This window comes from Sander lucioperca, chromosome 16, assembly GCF_008315115.2.
Source record: "Sander lucioperca isolate FBNREF2018 chromosome 16, SLUC_FBN_1.2, whole genome shotgun sequence".
Lineage (NCBI taxonomy): Eukaryota > Metazoa > Chordata > Actinopteri > Perciformes > Percidae > Sander > Sander lucioperca.
In genome coordinates this window covers 11740114-11755913 of record NC_050188.1, presented here as the reverse complement: position 1 = coordinate 11755913, position 15800 = coordinate 11740114, and the positions used below count along the sequence as shown (strand labels likewise).

The window sequence follows — 15800 nt, the reverse complement described above, 5'->3', positions numbered from 1 at the left end:
GCTCCTGACCAGGTTAGGTTCACAGGCTCAGTTACCATAGTAACTGACTCTGAGGTGAAGTTACCTCTCTTTCTGAAATGGAAGACCCAGAGTTTCCCTCATCTTAGGGTTAACTAACTCAGAGTTTTCACTAAACCTGCTTTCTGAAATGGGGCCCAGGTTGGCACAGATTGTTTTTGTTGCTGTTTGTGGAGCCTGGGCTGTCTACAGAGACCACGTTTTCTGTCTGTTCAGGGGGACAGGCAGCTAGCAGATAGTGAGGAGATGTTTGCTCTATGTGACAAAAAAATGTTGTAGCCTAAAAAACGCATGACATTGCTTAGAGCACCTTTAACTACCGCTCAACAGCACTCGAAACCCAGGGTGGCCGGATTAAGGCGTGCCCTGCAGCAGCGTACAATTGCTTGTAAGCCTTCCACAATGTTAATGCTACAGAATATACCTTGTATGTGAATGTAAATATGTTGTGAATATCATTATTGAGATATATTATGAGAGTAATCCTGTATCACGTCTACATTTTTTACTACTTGTGAAATCCCGTGAACAGAGTAACTGATTTCCTAATGATTCGTTAATACACTAACTCCCAGTCTGTTTACCAGTAACTAATCATTAGTGCTTGAATCACAGTTAGTCAGTAACTACTCATTAACTAACCAGTTGTTCCTTATTCGTTCCTCGGTAACTACCTACATCTTTGTGTACCTTATTGTTAAGTGTTACCGAATGGGGAACAAACGAGTGACGACTGGTTAGTTAATGAGAAGTTACTGATTAACTGTGATTCTAGCACTTATGATTAGTTACTGGTAAAGTATTTCTACTGTCAAACTAAGAGCTACTAAACGGTGATTCGTTGTTGTGAAACATTGACTACGTTTACATGCACATAATATTCCGGTTTTTGCCCTTATTCCGAAAAAGACGATATTCCGATTAAGCTGTTTCCATGGCTAATGAAAGTGAATATTCCTCTAATATTCCCATTTACATGTAGCCGTGCAAAATACATTTTTTTTCAAAGTTTACCAGGGGTGGAGGACGTGTTGGTGCGTGCAAACGCAGCGTCCCTCTTTCATTCCTTCAACCAGCTTCTAGAAAAGGTCGGCGTATCGATATGTGCGCGTATCCAAAAACCTGATATCTAAGTCTTTGATAACGTTTAAAAGTAGCTTTGTTTCTCCTTCTTATCAGGTCCACAGCAGAGATGCAGCAGAGAGGTGCAGTCTGGGTAGGCAAGCTAGGCATTGTCCTAACCCTGCCAAAATTAAAAACAGAAAAATGTTTAATAATTTTATTTAATAAACTTGGTATTTGTATTTTTACTGTTTATTCTTTTGATTTATATATGCAATATGTGTGTTATTCCAATTGTTTAGACGTTACGATGACAAATATAGCAGTTACGCATAATCAAATTAAAAAAAGTAGAATAAGCAGTGCTTTTACTGTATAATATGCTGTTTAAATGACCTGTATCAAATTAATAATAATAATAATAATAATAGTGGAATATGGGTGTGCATGTAAAGGTACTCAATGACAAAGATTCTATCAACGTATAATATTCAGGAGCTTTTATTTTGAAGGGCGAGAGGAACTGCTGCGAGAATTCTCCGGTGCAGACGGTGATGTTTCAATCCTCCAAAAAAACACAAAGAAGATGAAGAAAAAGAAGATTCCGAAGCAGAAGTCGCGCAGTGTTCGGTTTCCTCCAGAAGGAAACATCCCAGACGGCTGGATGTGGTTTTAAAAGCTGAACCAAAGCGACGCAGAGCAGGTTGTTTTTCTTACCTCTAACCGGAAACGCGTTTGTTGCTGCTAATGTGTCCGTGCTAGGCTAGCGTTAGCTGCAGCTAGCTCCTGCTAAAGGCCTGCTCACACCGGGGCTCGAAAAGAAGCCAAATATTCGCTAGTGTTGGTGATTTTAAAGGTTCAACCTTTTCACACCGAGTCCGACACGAATACCCGCCTTCAGCATCGACTAATGGCTGTGGTTAATGACGCTGTGTTTACTATAAACCCAAATGTACACAGCGGATCCGTTAGGAGTTACAGTGTGGGCATGTTTGCTGGGTCGCTGGGTCGCTCCAGAGAAACATAAATGCTGCACAAGTTGTTGTAATTTGAAGACTAAAAGGTGCTGGTCAGTGTGTGTAAAACAGACAGGAGAACACACACTTCCCTGGCTCTACCTTTACTGATGCACATACCAGGTTTAACCACAGGGTGGCGCTGTTGACTAAGCAGTTGGAACAACAAGACACCCTGGCTGTTAGAAACTGTTTCCTCATTCACTCAAACATACAGCGCTGCTCATAAGTATTCATACCCATGCTAAAGTTGACTAAAAAGAGGAATAAAAAAAAATCATCTTTTGGAAATTGATCTTAATGCCTTAATTAAAAAAATGAGGAAAAATCCGACCTTTTAAGGACACAAATTTTTTTTTGTGAATGAATAATGTATTGTAACTAAATGTTCTTCCTTAAAATACAGAGGCCATAATTATACATACCCCTATGTTAAATTCCCATAGAGGCAGGCAGATTTTTATTTTGAAAGGCCAGTTATTTCATGGATCCAGGATACTATGCATCCTGATAAAGTTCCCTTGGCCTTTGGAATTAAAATACCCCCACATCATCACATCCCCTTCACCATACCCCCACATCATCACATCCCCTTCACCATACCCCCACATCATCACATACCCTTCACCATACCCCCACATCATCACATACCCTTCACCATACCCCCACATCATCACATACCCTTCACCATACCCCCACATCATCACATACCCTTCACCATACCCCCACATCATCACATACCCTTCACCATACCCCCACATCATCACATACCCTTCACCATACCCCACATCATCACATACCCTTCACCATACCCCACATCATCACATACCCTTCACCATACCCCCACATCATCACATACCCTTCACCATACCCCCACATCATCACATACCCTTCACCATACCCCCACATCATCACATACCCTTCACCGTACCCCCACATCATCACATACCCTTCACCATACCCCCACATCATCACATACCCTTCACCATACCCCCACATCATCACATACCCTTCACCATACCCCCACATCATCACATACCCTTCACCATACCCCCACATCATCACATACCCTGCACCATACCCCCACATCATCACATACCCTTCACCATACCCCCACATCATCACATACCCTTCACCATACCTAGAGATTGGCATGGTTTTATTTCAGTTAGCCTAATAGCTGGTCTGATTTGCATTGATATGGCTCTTATCTCAGTTAGCTATTAGGCTAACTGAAATACAACCATGCCAATCTCTAGGTATGGTGAAGGGTATGTGATGATGTGGGGGTATGGTGAAGGGTATGTGATGATGTGGGGTATGGTGAAGGGTATGTGATGATGTGGGGGTACGGTGAAGGGTATGTGATGATGTGGGGGTATGGTGAAGGGTATGTGATGATGTGGGGGTATGGTGAAGGGTATGTGATGATGTGGGGTATGGTGAAGGGGATGTGATGATGTGGGGACCAAGGGAACTTTATCAGGATGCATAGTATCCTGGATCCATGAAATAACTGGCCTTTCAAAATAAAAATCTGCCTGCCTCTATGGGAATTTAACATAGGGGTATGTATAATTATGGCCTCTGTATTTTAAGGAAGAACATTTATTTATTTACAATACATTATTCATTCACAAAGAAAATTGGTATCCTTAAAGGTCGGATTTTTCCTCATTTTTTTTTTAATTAAGGCATTAAGATCAATTTCCAAAAGATGATTTGTTTTTTTTGTTTTTTTTTTTAGTCAGCTTTAGCATGGGTATGAATACTTATGAGCAGCGCTGTAAATGCTGCTGTGGTTTTCATCATTTCATTTCATTTCATTTTTTTTTTTTTTTTTTGTTCAATTCAACTAAGAGTTACCTCAGGATTTTTTGTTTTATTAGGTCAATCCAAATACAGTATAAATAATTTGGATGTTTAACAATCTTTTGTTGCAGTGACTTTTCAGTTAGAGAAAGGGTTTGCCTTTGCAATTTTGTTTATGTTGATTTACTTTAATTAAATACAATAAATATATATTTTTAAAATATATTTACAGTTCGCAGTTATTTTTAATAATTTATTGGTAGTAGTAATTTATTTTATTTAGTAATTTATTGTTTTAAATGGAAGGCGGGGAAAAATCGAATCGTAAATCGAGTTTTTTATTAAAAAAAATCTCATTTTTTTAAGGAAAAAAATGGCCCAGCTCTAATTTAACCTTTATTTAACCAGGTAGGCCGTTGAGAACAGGTTCTCATTTGCGACGGCGACCTGGCCAAGAAAAGCGTAGGGGTGCAAGACAACATGTAGTTTCACATTCAATACATTATAGCGGCTGAATGGTTTGTAGATTGAGTTGTAAAGCTCTACGTTTGTTGTTCATTCATTTTATTTGATTACTTCCGCTTCCCAAGCTGCCACAGAGTATGGCAAACTTAGATAGATAGATAGATAGATAGATAGATAGATACTTTATTCATCCCCAAGGGGAAACTCAAGGTCCCAGTAGCTTACAGACATCACACACAACATACACATACATCACAAACAGGATGATATAATGGCAAATCCACATGAATAATATGGACAGTAAAAGAAAAGATACGAAATAAAAAATAATGATTACATGATTATTAGGGCTGTCTTCGACTAAAGAAATTCTTAGTCGACTAACACTTATATGATTTTGTCGATTTAATGGATTAGTTGATGTAATCGACAGAGCTGTGCTCTTTGAGAGGTGGTTAAGACTAGAAAAGCACAATATAAATGTAGTTAATGAACCATCTGTAAAACTGACTTTCTCCACAATTAATCCTGCAAAAGCACCACTTTAAATCTTGTGTTTACCAGAAATGTGCTCATAAGTTTCTTAGAAATGAGTAATTAAGCATGAATAAGCATAAAAAATGACTCAACTAAAGAAATCTTAGTCGACTAAGACCAAAACGTCCGATTAGTCGACTAATCGACTACGAGGTGGCAGCCCTAGTGATTATCAACTGCAGAGTAACGTAAGACAATCTGCTTCCTGTTTACACCGCCACGCACATGCCCAGTGTGTAGTAGTAGTAGTAGTAGTAGTAGTAGTAGTAGTAGTAAATAACTTTATTGTCCCCGTGGTGCAGTTGGGTTTGCGGCACAGTCGCAAGGCACTTCATGACAGGACATCAGACATATGATACAAACAAATAGTCCCTACATCAGACACCGACAGACATAACATGAACATACATCACACACTACAAGAATGATCATGTGATGTATGTGTTGTCAGACGTGTATAAACAAGATTTTCTTTCTGTCTCCAAACACTTGTCAGCATCTGAAAACCATCGAAATTGCAACGGCTTCAGAAAAAAGAGAGAGATTTGTATTCAGTGTGAAGAGTCTCAGAGAGATGGACAGGCTCCGTTTATTCACGTTTCTTCACCTCGTTGTGAGTTGCATATTTTTTTTTTTCCACAAATGCAGGCCGGAAAGAACTCGAGGAGGGCGGACGTTTGATTTTACGTTCAAAGAGAGTTTGGCAGTTTGCGGAGGAAAGTTCCGGGAAGCACTTTAACATGGACTCGAGCCGCAGTGACCACACGTCCTCGCCCTGCTTCAACCATCAAGGTAAGATGATGATTGCTATCAGATATTTTGTTGAATAGAATAGTCTTTATTGTCAATGTACAATGAAATTGGATGCTGTACTTTCAGTGCAAAACATCAGCAACAGTGCAGAAAATAGGTGAATAAATATATTTAAAAGAGTCTCTAAAAGTCACTATAGAATGTATAAAGAGGTAAGATTTAAAAAAGACGGTAAAGACACAAAGACACAGACATACAAGACATACACTGCACGATTCATCCTAAAAACGTTTTGGATAAAAACTCTGAGTCTCTTTGTCTGTGATTTAATTGTCCTGAAACGTCTGCAGCATCAAACAGAGAGTGTCTGGGTTGAGATGGATCTTGTAGTTTGCTCTGGGCTTTTTTGAGGCAGTGGGGACTGTTAAGATCTTCCAGGTGAGGGGAGAGGGCAGCCAATGATCTTCTGGGCGCTGGTGACGACCCTCTGGAGCGCTTTCCTCTCTGCTGCTCAGGGCCGGAGCCAGACGTTGTAAGAAGCAGTCTCATGGCATCATTATAAGCCACGTTTAGTCTCTGCATGTTGCTTTTTCTGTAAAAAACGCCACAAGGAGACAGTATCATCCTTCAATCAAACAAAGTATGTAAGTAGTATAATGCAGTTTAAAAGAAGGTACAAAAGATATCTTTTTGAAAAGTACATGTAAGGGAGTTTTCTATGTTTGCCAGAAGAGGGCGGCATTGGGTTATTTTAGATGCTGCAAACTATTCTTCCCAATACAATTAAACAGCTCATTATAATGTTGCTGCCACATCTGGCAGATTACATCTGAGCCACTGACCTCCTCAATATTTAAAAGTTAAAGACATTTTACAACTGTTCATGGCTCTAACCTCCTTCCAGAAGTCATTATAACTTTTATTTTGCAACTTACAACTTACTAAGTGTAGCTTTAGCAATGAATGCATTTTCTTGTATTTGAAATAGTGTTTATAACCTAAATTTTTTGTTTTTATTTTTGGACACCTGAGGCCTATACTGTGAAGCAGGATTTTGGGTTAGTGATATAAATTCAGGTTTGACCTTGTTTTTTTGGGAGGGTTATGACGTAGGTAACCTGTTACCTGCGTACATCACCATGCTGACTTATGCTGCACACCTAACCTGCTCCAAAGCAGGTTATATTAAACGAGCTCAGTCTAATACTGTTAGCTGCTGAGAATATAACCTAGCGTGACCTGGCTGACACGCTGCACAGATGTTAACATTGCTGTGTAGCGTTCAAGAATCTACAGGCGGAAAACAACGTTATCAGCTGGTTAGCTTAGTGCAGGCACAGAGATACAACAAAAATATTTATTAATTTAATGATTAAATAAGGTAGTGTCTCCAAACTTACCTCAATTATAACTTGTCTCCTGCTAGATGTATTACAGAACTTACTTTTAAAAAATAAGTTAAATTAATAAATATTTTTGTTGCATCTCTTTTCGATGTAATTTGTAGACGTCCCTAAGCACTCTTACTGCCCGGTAGCAGTAGCAGCAGAGAGCAGAAGCCAGCAGGCAAGTGATATTTAAATAAACTCCTGGTGTACTTACAAACTTTCCAATCCATCGTTTTATGAGTACATAACCTATTTGTACTACTGTAGAAGTTGGTATCATTTTGGGCATTATTAGTGGGGTAATTTACGCGATACAAACCTGGATCCGTTAGTGTCTGCACTAAGCTAACCAGCTGATAACGCTAACTCGCCCAATGTTCGATCCAGGTGAAAAAGGCTTCTGGGGGGTTCTTTGGCTCGAGGTCATGGTGCAAAGGACCCTCGGGTGAAATTACTCAGAACCATCACTCTAAGACTTGTCTGCTTGTCCGGGACAAGTGGATTTTTTTGTACGGCAAGTGGAAGAGAAATTTACTTGCCTACTGGACAAGTTAAAACTCAAACAAAATAAAATGCCATGTTACTTCACGTTATGTGCCACTCATTACGTCTGTGTTACCGATTTTATTTTACTGATTTGAAACGAAGACATTAACTAACGTTAGACCCAGCGGCGGTGGGTCAGCAGACTGCTAACGTTAGACCCAGCGGCGGTGGGTCAGCAGACTGCTAACGTTAGACCCAGCGGCAGTGGGTCAGCAGACTGCTAACGTTAGACCCAGCGGCGGTGTGTCAGCAGACTGCTAACGTTAGACCCAGCGGCAGTGGGTCAGCAGACCGCTAACGTTAGACCCAGCGGCAGTGTGTCAGCGGACCGCTAACGTTAGACCCAGCGGCGGTGGGTCAGCGGACCGCTAACGTTAGACCCAGCGGCGGTGGGTCAGCGGACCGCTAACGTTAGACCCAGCCCGCTGTTCAGCTCCTTCTCTGTAACCAGCAAGCCAGCCAGCCGGTGTTAGTTAGCTAACATTAGCTTGCTAACTCCGCCTTAACGTTACCCCATCGCCACATTGTTCACAGAAAATGAGCGGAATACAGATGTCACTCGTGGCGATAGCAATGTGCTTTGTGTGGATGAAGCAATACGTTAATTTGACTCATTTAGCGGCCAGCTCTCTGCCTCGTAGTGTTACTACTCCACTGCTCGTTTGTCCGTCAGTTATTTTAAGACCTCAGCTCCGCGACTTGCCGGATTTAATATCAGCTAATAATCAACTGTAAAGTAGCTACACCTTTTAAAGGATCCCATGGTAAATCAGCCTCTGCTGGGTAGAAAGTGAAATTGTAGGAAGAAAAAAAAAAAAGTTAACACCAACATTTAGGGGCAAAATCCATTGTTATGTCTACAAAATTATTTTAGATAGGCTATAGTATATGTTCAATTGTCACCACTACCTCTGGACACTGCACACCGGCGTGCAACGTATTACTTTGTATTATGGAGTCCGGAGATCCTTTTTTCTTGTTGAAGGGGAAATCTATTGTTGGGACATGTTTGTTTCTACTGTGTCAACTGAATTTTATTAATGTTGATAGTGTTTGGATGCGAAAGTGAAACGTAAATGTACTTGTCCAAAGGACAAGTGCCTCAAAAAGTTAATGTCAAGCCCTGGGAGAAAAATACGCTGTTCCTTGTTTGCATTTCTTTAAGCCATTTACAATTATCTTGGGCTGTGCTAAGCTCCGACGGCAGCAACGGTGGCTCTGCTAAATAGTCTCTGGAAGGGACTTGTTTTTGTTGAAAAGTTCAAAATATACAATAAAAAATAAATAATAAATTAAATTATTAAATAAATAATAATTGTATTTCTGTGTTTCAGACATAGAACAGATAGTTGATGAAGAGGAGCAGCAGGAATGTAGCTCCAGTGAGGACCAGCAGGAGCCAGAGCCCCCCCCACACATTAAAGAGGAACAGGAGGAACTGTGGAGCAGTCAGGAGGGAGAGCAGCTTCAAGGGCTGGAGGAGGCTGACATCACCAAGTTCCCATTCACTCCTGTCCCTGTGAAGAGTGAAGATGATGAAGAGGAAGCTCAGTCCTCACAGCTTCATCAAAGACAAACTCAACACATGGAAACAGAAGCTGATGGAGAGGACTGTGGAGGACCAGAACCAGCCAGGAACTCACATCCACTTTTACAACCAGAGACTGAAGACCAGACTGGAGACTCTTCTGAACCTGAGACTGATGACAGTGCTGATTGGAAGGAGACCAGAGAACCTCAGTCAGCTTTAAACTCTCTGAAACATGATTCAAGACGTAAGAAAACATTCAGCTGCTCCGAGTGTGGGAGGATATTTGGCCACAAGGGTAGTCTGAATAGACACATGATAACTCATACAGGAGAGAAACTTTTCACCTGCTCAGTCTGTAAGAAAGGTTTTACACAGAGTGGAAGTTTAAAAAAACACATGAGAATCCACACAGGAGAGAAGCCTTTCAGCTGCTCTGAGTGTGGTAAAGCTTTCACTGAAAATGGGCAACTGAAGACACACATGAGAACTCATATGGGAGAGAACCAATTTAACTGCAGTGTGAATGGTTCAAGATGTAATGCTGATGAGAAAACATTTAGCTGCTCTGAGTGTGGTAAAAGATTTGGAACCAAGGGAAGTCTGAAGAATCACATGATAAATCACATAGGAGAAAAAGCTTTCAGCTGCTCCGTCTGTAAGAAATGTTTTACACGGAGTGGAAATTTACAGACACACATGAGAATCCACACAGGAGAGAAGCCATTTAGCTGCAGTGTTTGTCACAAAACATTTGCCTGGCATTCGCCGTTCAAAACGCACAAATGTTGTCAGTCGTCACAGCTTCATCAGGGTCAATGTGAGGAGAACAGAGAGGCAGAGCCTCAGTCAGGTTTAAACTCTTCAAAAAATCAGTCAAGATGTAGTGCAGATGAGAAACAATTTAGTTGCTCTGATTGTGAGAAAAGATTTGGAACCAAGGGAAGCCTGACGAGACACATGATAACTCATACAGGAGAGAAACCTTTCAGCTGCTCGGTCTGTAAGAAGTCTTTTGCACGGAGTGGACGTTTACAGACACACATGAGAATCCACACAGGGGAAAAGCCTTTCAGCTGCTCAGTGTGTGGTAAAGCTTTCACTGAAAGTGGACAACTGAAAAGACACATGAGAACTCACACAGGGGAGAGGAAGTACAGCTGCAGTGTTTGTGACCAAAGATTGACTTGTCCTCGGCAGCTCAAAAAGCATAAATGTGTTGGTCGTAAGTCGTCACACCTTCATCAGAGTCAAACGGAGGAGAACAGAGAGGCAGAACCTCCAGCCAGCAGAGAAACTCAACACATGGAAACAGAAGCTGATGGAGAGGACTGTGGAGGACCAGAACCAGCCAGGAACTCACATCCGCATCCACTTTTACAACCAGATACGGGAGATAGTGTTGTTAGCGATTCTCTGGAGACCAGAGAACGTCCGTCAGGTTTTAACTCTCTGGAACACGATGGATGTAATACTCACAAGAAATCATTCAGCCTCTCTGAGTATGGGAAAATATTTGGCAAGATTTGGTGTGTGAGAAGACACGTGAGAATCCACACAGGAGAGAATCCATTCAGCGGCTCAGGTTTGTTTTAGGGCTGCAACTAACAGTTATTTTCATTGTCGATTAATCTATGGAGTATTTTCTGGATTAATGGATTATTTGTTTGGTCTCTAAAATGTCAGAAAATTATGAAAAATGTTGCTCAGTGTTTCCCAAAGCTAAAGATTACATCCTCAAATGTCTTGTTTTGTCCAAAACTCAAATGTATTTAGTTTACTGTTACTGAAGAGAAAAGAAACTAGAACATATTCACATTTAAAAAGCTGCAATCAGAGATTTACTTTTTTTCATTAAAAAAAAGACTCAAACTGATTAATTGGTTAGCAAAATAGTTGGGGACTCAATTAATAGTTGACAAATAAATGATGAATCTTTTTAAGCTCTAGTTTGTTTTATTTCTACAATAGCTATGCTAATGTTAGCCGGGGCTAGCAAAGAGCCAGTCTTTGTGTTAACTGTTTGACTGTTGCTCAAAGATAACGGGTACCGAGACAACAATATTAAAATGATGAACATGTGAATGGTTCCTTTTTTATTTTACATTATTTTTACAGGCAAGTCATTAAGAACAAGTTCTTATTTACAATGGCAGCCTGACAAGTGACAAAACCACATAGGGGAAGAGGGTTAGAAGATAAATTATAGTGGACATACGTGCAGTTTAAAATGACACAAAATGCAATTTAAAGTAACAACTTGAAGCGTTTCGTTTAAAAGCATATTTAGGACGGAAGCGACACTTAAGATTTACCGTATTTTTTGTTTTTGGGTCAAACGGCCTTTTGAATGGGAGTATTAGGGACACTTTTATGCTACCCTCAAAATAGCTATTTAACCCTTAGAACACGTCTTCGGTGACGAACAATGGCACCTCTGATTAATATTTAGATAATTTGATAACTGTTTAATGTAGAAGCTTACCGATTTTTGCTGCTAGAAGCTAAGGAGTTAGCCATCACGGAGGTGTCTTTGGTGTCTTTGTAGCCTTTACAGAAGGTTTTCTATCCAGCCTGGAAGTTGTGCCTCTTTTCGGAGTTGTTCAGCAATAGATCCAAAAGCTCATATCCAAGATTTATCCACTTGATGTCCATAATTTATCAATTTTCCGTCATTTTTGCCGCTAGCTTGATGCTAGCTGCCATTTTGAATATCCCATGATGCTTTGCGAGATTGTGTTGACGTCTTTCAACCAATGGGAAGGCAGGTCCGTCATACAAAGAGTATATCGAGTGGAAAGAGATCACTCCAGCGAATCCGAGCGAGACCAAAGACTATAGAGTGAAAGATGGATCACTCCAGTCTAATTACCGTTCTACAGAGAAGAATGTTTTGAGATGTTGCATAAATTTGGGCCTTTTTTGAAGAAATGTAAATAATTTGTCCTTTTACATGAGTTATAATGTTCATTATGTATATTTTTGCACTGCATGACTCCAAATATATAGGAGAACTGTTTTAGAACATTGCTGTGTGTGTGATTTCAGTAACTATGACACTATTATTTGATTATTGGCATAAGTGAATGTCATGAGGGCAAAAGCGTCTGGACTTTTTTTGAAAAAAATTTATATATTTAGTCAACTGTATAAGTTATAATGTTATTTATATATAATATTTCTTCACAGTGTGACTCCTAATACATATGGGAACTGATTTAGACAGGAGATTGGCTGTGATATCAATACATATCTGTGAGATTCATGTTCCGTTTTATTTATTATTTAGTTATTATTTATTTTAGTCTTTAAGGTCATACAACCTTTTTTTATGTTCAAGTGACCTCACTGCAGCACAAATATTCTAATAGCCCAGTTTTTCCTGAAAAAAATATGTTCAGAAATTGACTGTAGACAACAGGGTTGATGTTTTTACAAGCTTTTTTAGAAAATAAAACCAGACGGACAATGAACTGTAAAAATGACCTTAGGGCTGGTAGGGTTAAACACTAAGAAGGCTCGACACAACATGAAACTTTGCTCCAAGTATCACCAGGGTCTCTACACAGGAACTTGAGCATTGAGAACATTGTTTGTGTACCCAGAGTTTACTAAAAAAGGTTTTGAACAACTCACCGTAGCTCTTGTTTCCGGCCGCTACCACCTCAGCAATCAAAACGAGTCGATATCAAAACAAGTAGCCACAGATTTAGGATATCAGTTGTGCACCGGTGTAGTTAAGGTGTAGAGCCCCTGGTGATACTTCGAGCAAAGTCTCATGTTGTGTCGAGCCTTCTTAGTGTTTAAAAATAGCTATTTTGAGGGTAGCATAAAAGTGCCCCTAGCACTCCCATTCAAAAGGAGTCATTTGACTGAAAAACGAAAATATGGTACATCTTAAAAGTGTCGCTTCCGTCCTAAATATGCTTTTAAACGAAAGTTTGACTCAGGTACATTCACAAAAAGACCCTAGGTTGCATTTTGGCGAGAGTTACGCTTTAATTAATTTCGTAAAAGAGAACGCAGACAGCAGTCAACAAGTATAACAGGAGAAGTGCACAGGTACATGGGTGAGTAAGAAAGGGAGAAATGTTACAAATGTGTAGCTGGGAAATTATGATGTCTTTTGTGGAGCATTCCTGTCGCAAGTGGCGGCAGATTGAAAACATGCGAGACCAGAGGCAGAGTTGGTTTTGGGATGGCTTATTTGAATGTGAAGTGAGGTCCCGGGTATTGTATGTGACGGACATTGGCTGCAGCAAGCAAGTTAGGAGGTGATCTGCCAAGAAGGGTCTTGTTAATGAAAGAAAACCAGTAAATCTTACAGCGAGTGTGAAGATAGGACAGGTTGACTAGTGAATAAAGGGAGCAGTGGTGTTTGTTAAATGGGGTATTTGTGGCAAACCGGAAAGCAGAGTTGTATAGTGTGTCGAATTTTGATAGAGTGCTATTGCAACCCTGTATATTGTGTCACCATAATCTAACATGGAAAGAATGGGCATCTGAATAAGAGTGAGTTTGGCAGAAAGGGTGAAAGTGGAGTGGTTTCTATATAGGAAGCCAAGTTTAGCCTTGACCTTAGATTGCAGCTTTGAGCTGTGGATGGGGGATAAAACCTAAGTTAAAAAAAAAAGTTTCCATCCCAGGTATAAATATGATTTTTTAAATTATTATTATTGATTAGAGTCTGTCTTGATTCTGTTTCCTGACGTCTGTGTGTGTTTCCTGTTTCCTTTAGCGGTGCAGCAGCTGTCGGTAGTTAAAAAAGAGGTTCCCCCTGAGCAGCAGGAGTGTAGCTCCAGTGAGGACCAGCAGGAGCCAGAGCCCCCCACACACATTAAAGAGGAACAGGAGGAATTGTGTATCAGTCAGGAAGGAGAGCAGCTTCAAGGGCTGGAGGAGGCTGATATCACCAAGTTCCAATTCACTCCTGTTTCTGTGAAGAGTGAAGATGATGGAGAGGACTATGGAGGACCAGAACCAGCCAGGAACTCGCATCCACATCCACTTTTACAGCCAAAGACTGAAGACCAGACTGGATACTCTTCTGATCCTGAGACTGATGACAGTGCCGATTGGAAGGAGACCAGAGAACCTCAGTCAGCTTTAAACTCTCTGAAACATGATTCAACATGTAAGAAAACATTCAGCTGCTCGGCGTGTGGGAGAAGATTTGGGACCAAGGCACACCTGAAGAGACACATGATAACTCATACAGGAGAGAGGCCATTCATCTGCTCAGTATGTAGGAAATCTTTTACACAGAGTGGAGATTTACAGAGACACACACTAATTCACACAGGAGAGAAAACATTCAGCTGCTCTGAGTGTGGGAGAAGATTTGGCCGCAAGCAACATCTGAATAGACACGTGATAACTCACACAGGAGAAAAACCTTTCAGCTGCTCCGTCTGTAAGAAATCTTTTACACACAGTGCAAATTTAGGCCCACACATGACACTCCACACAGGGGAAAAAAGATTTAGCTGCGGTGTTTGTGACAAGACATTTCAGTGGCGTACTCAGGTCAAAAGACATAAATGTGTTGGTCGTAAGTCATCACAGCTTCATCAGAGTCAAACGGAGGAGAACAGAGAGGCAGAGCCTCCAGCCAGCAGAGAAACTCAACACATGGAAACAGAAGCTGATGGAGAGGACTGTGGAGGACCAGAACCAGCCAGGAACTCACATCCATTAAGGACCTTATGCCGTAGCCTGACGTGCACCTCTCAAAAAACGGCAGACAAAATAGTGGCTTGTTGGTTTAATTGAGAACCCACACAGGTGAGAAGCAGTATTCTTGCATAACCTTTATAGTTATGATAAATTCTGTGCTATACACTTCTCTACACACTTCTGTTCTGGTAGTTGCTCAGAAACCCCCTTATTGTTAATATACATAGGAAGCCGTACATCTTCTGAATGCCATATTTCTCTAGTTTGTTTTACTTGTGGGTAAACATGGACCTTCAGGAGCTGCCATTCATCTGCATGTACGGCTGTACACAGTAAAGTCTGCAAACTTTCCCTTAAAGTGGACATATTATTTTCTGCATTTTCTGTCATATCTACAATGTTATAACGTCGGATTTTCATGTAAAACGTGGCCTAAACTTCAAATAATGAGGTAAACGTATTTTAGACAAATCCCTATGAGCTAAAACATTCAGATATCCAACTATTCTGAATGCTCCCGTTTCAACCGTTTTTCTACTCTTGGCTTACGCAACTCTAAGCCGGCCTTCTATGATTGGTCATCTGCTTCAGGTAGGCAGGACTCAAGTGTTTTTGTTTTTTTTTAAGCCACTGCGGTGGTGTTAAAGGTGTAATATGTAATACTTACTGCCAGTGTTTAAAATAGTCACTGCAGTACAAATTCAAAATACTGGAGAGAGACTCGTTTCCCCCGCCCCCTCCTCCCTAGACTCGAAGTTCACGTTGGTTGCCAGGCTGACTGCAGCATCCACAACAACGTTGCTAGACGCTGCATAGGGGCCCGGTGTTGGCTCGTTACGCCACTGCATATAAGGGATGAGATGACTGACAAAATCAGGAGTTGCCTACGCACACCACAACAACAACAAAACACTGGTGAATGTGCACCATAACATGAATTTTTTTTGTGTAGTTCTTAAAAATAAAAAAAATAAATCAAAAGGAAACTTGTTTTGGGGA

General features: G+C 40.6%; 1 protein-coding gene across 1 annotated transcript; it reads left to right on the top strand.

The window, feature by feature from the left end:
- The first annotated feature begins 1724 nt into the window (after window positions 1-1724).
- Window positions 1725-15047, top strand: LOC116050077 (zinc finger protein 79-like). Its single transcript, XM_035993428.1, has 5 exons — window positions 1725-1783; window positions 5559-5702; window positions 8932-10710; window positions 13864-14063; window positions 14994-15047. Exons 2-5 carry the CDS (start codon window positions 5651-5653, stop codon window positions 15045-15047), a joined length of 2085 nt encoding a protein of 694 aa, XP_035849321.1. The 5' UTR covers window positions 1725-1783; window positions 5559-5650.
- Window positions 15048-15800: the final 753 nt, after the last annotated feature.

Bases quoted from the DNA above. Each gene is read 5' to 3' on its own strand.
- LOC116050077 (XM_035993428.1), top strand. From the start codon at position 5,651: ATGGACTCGAGCCGCAGTGACCACACGTCCTCGCCCTGCTTCAACCAT. The intron at 5,703-8,931 runs GTAAGATGATGA...TCTGTGTTTCAG, and splicing joins GCCCTGCTTCAACCATCAAG to ACATAGAACAGATAGTTGAT. The intron at 10,711-13,863 runs GTTTGTTTTAGG...TGTTTCCTTTAG, and splicing joins GAATCCATTCAGCGGCTCAG to CGGTGCAGCAGCTGTCGGTA.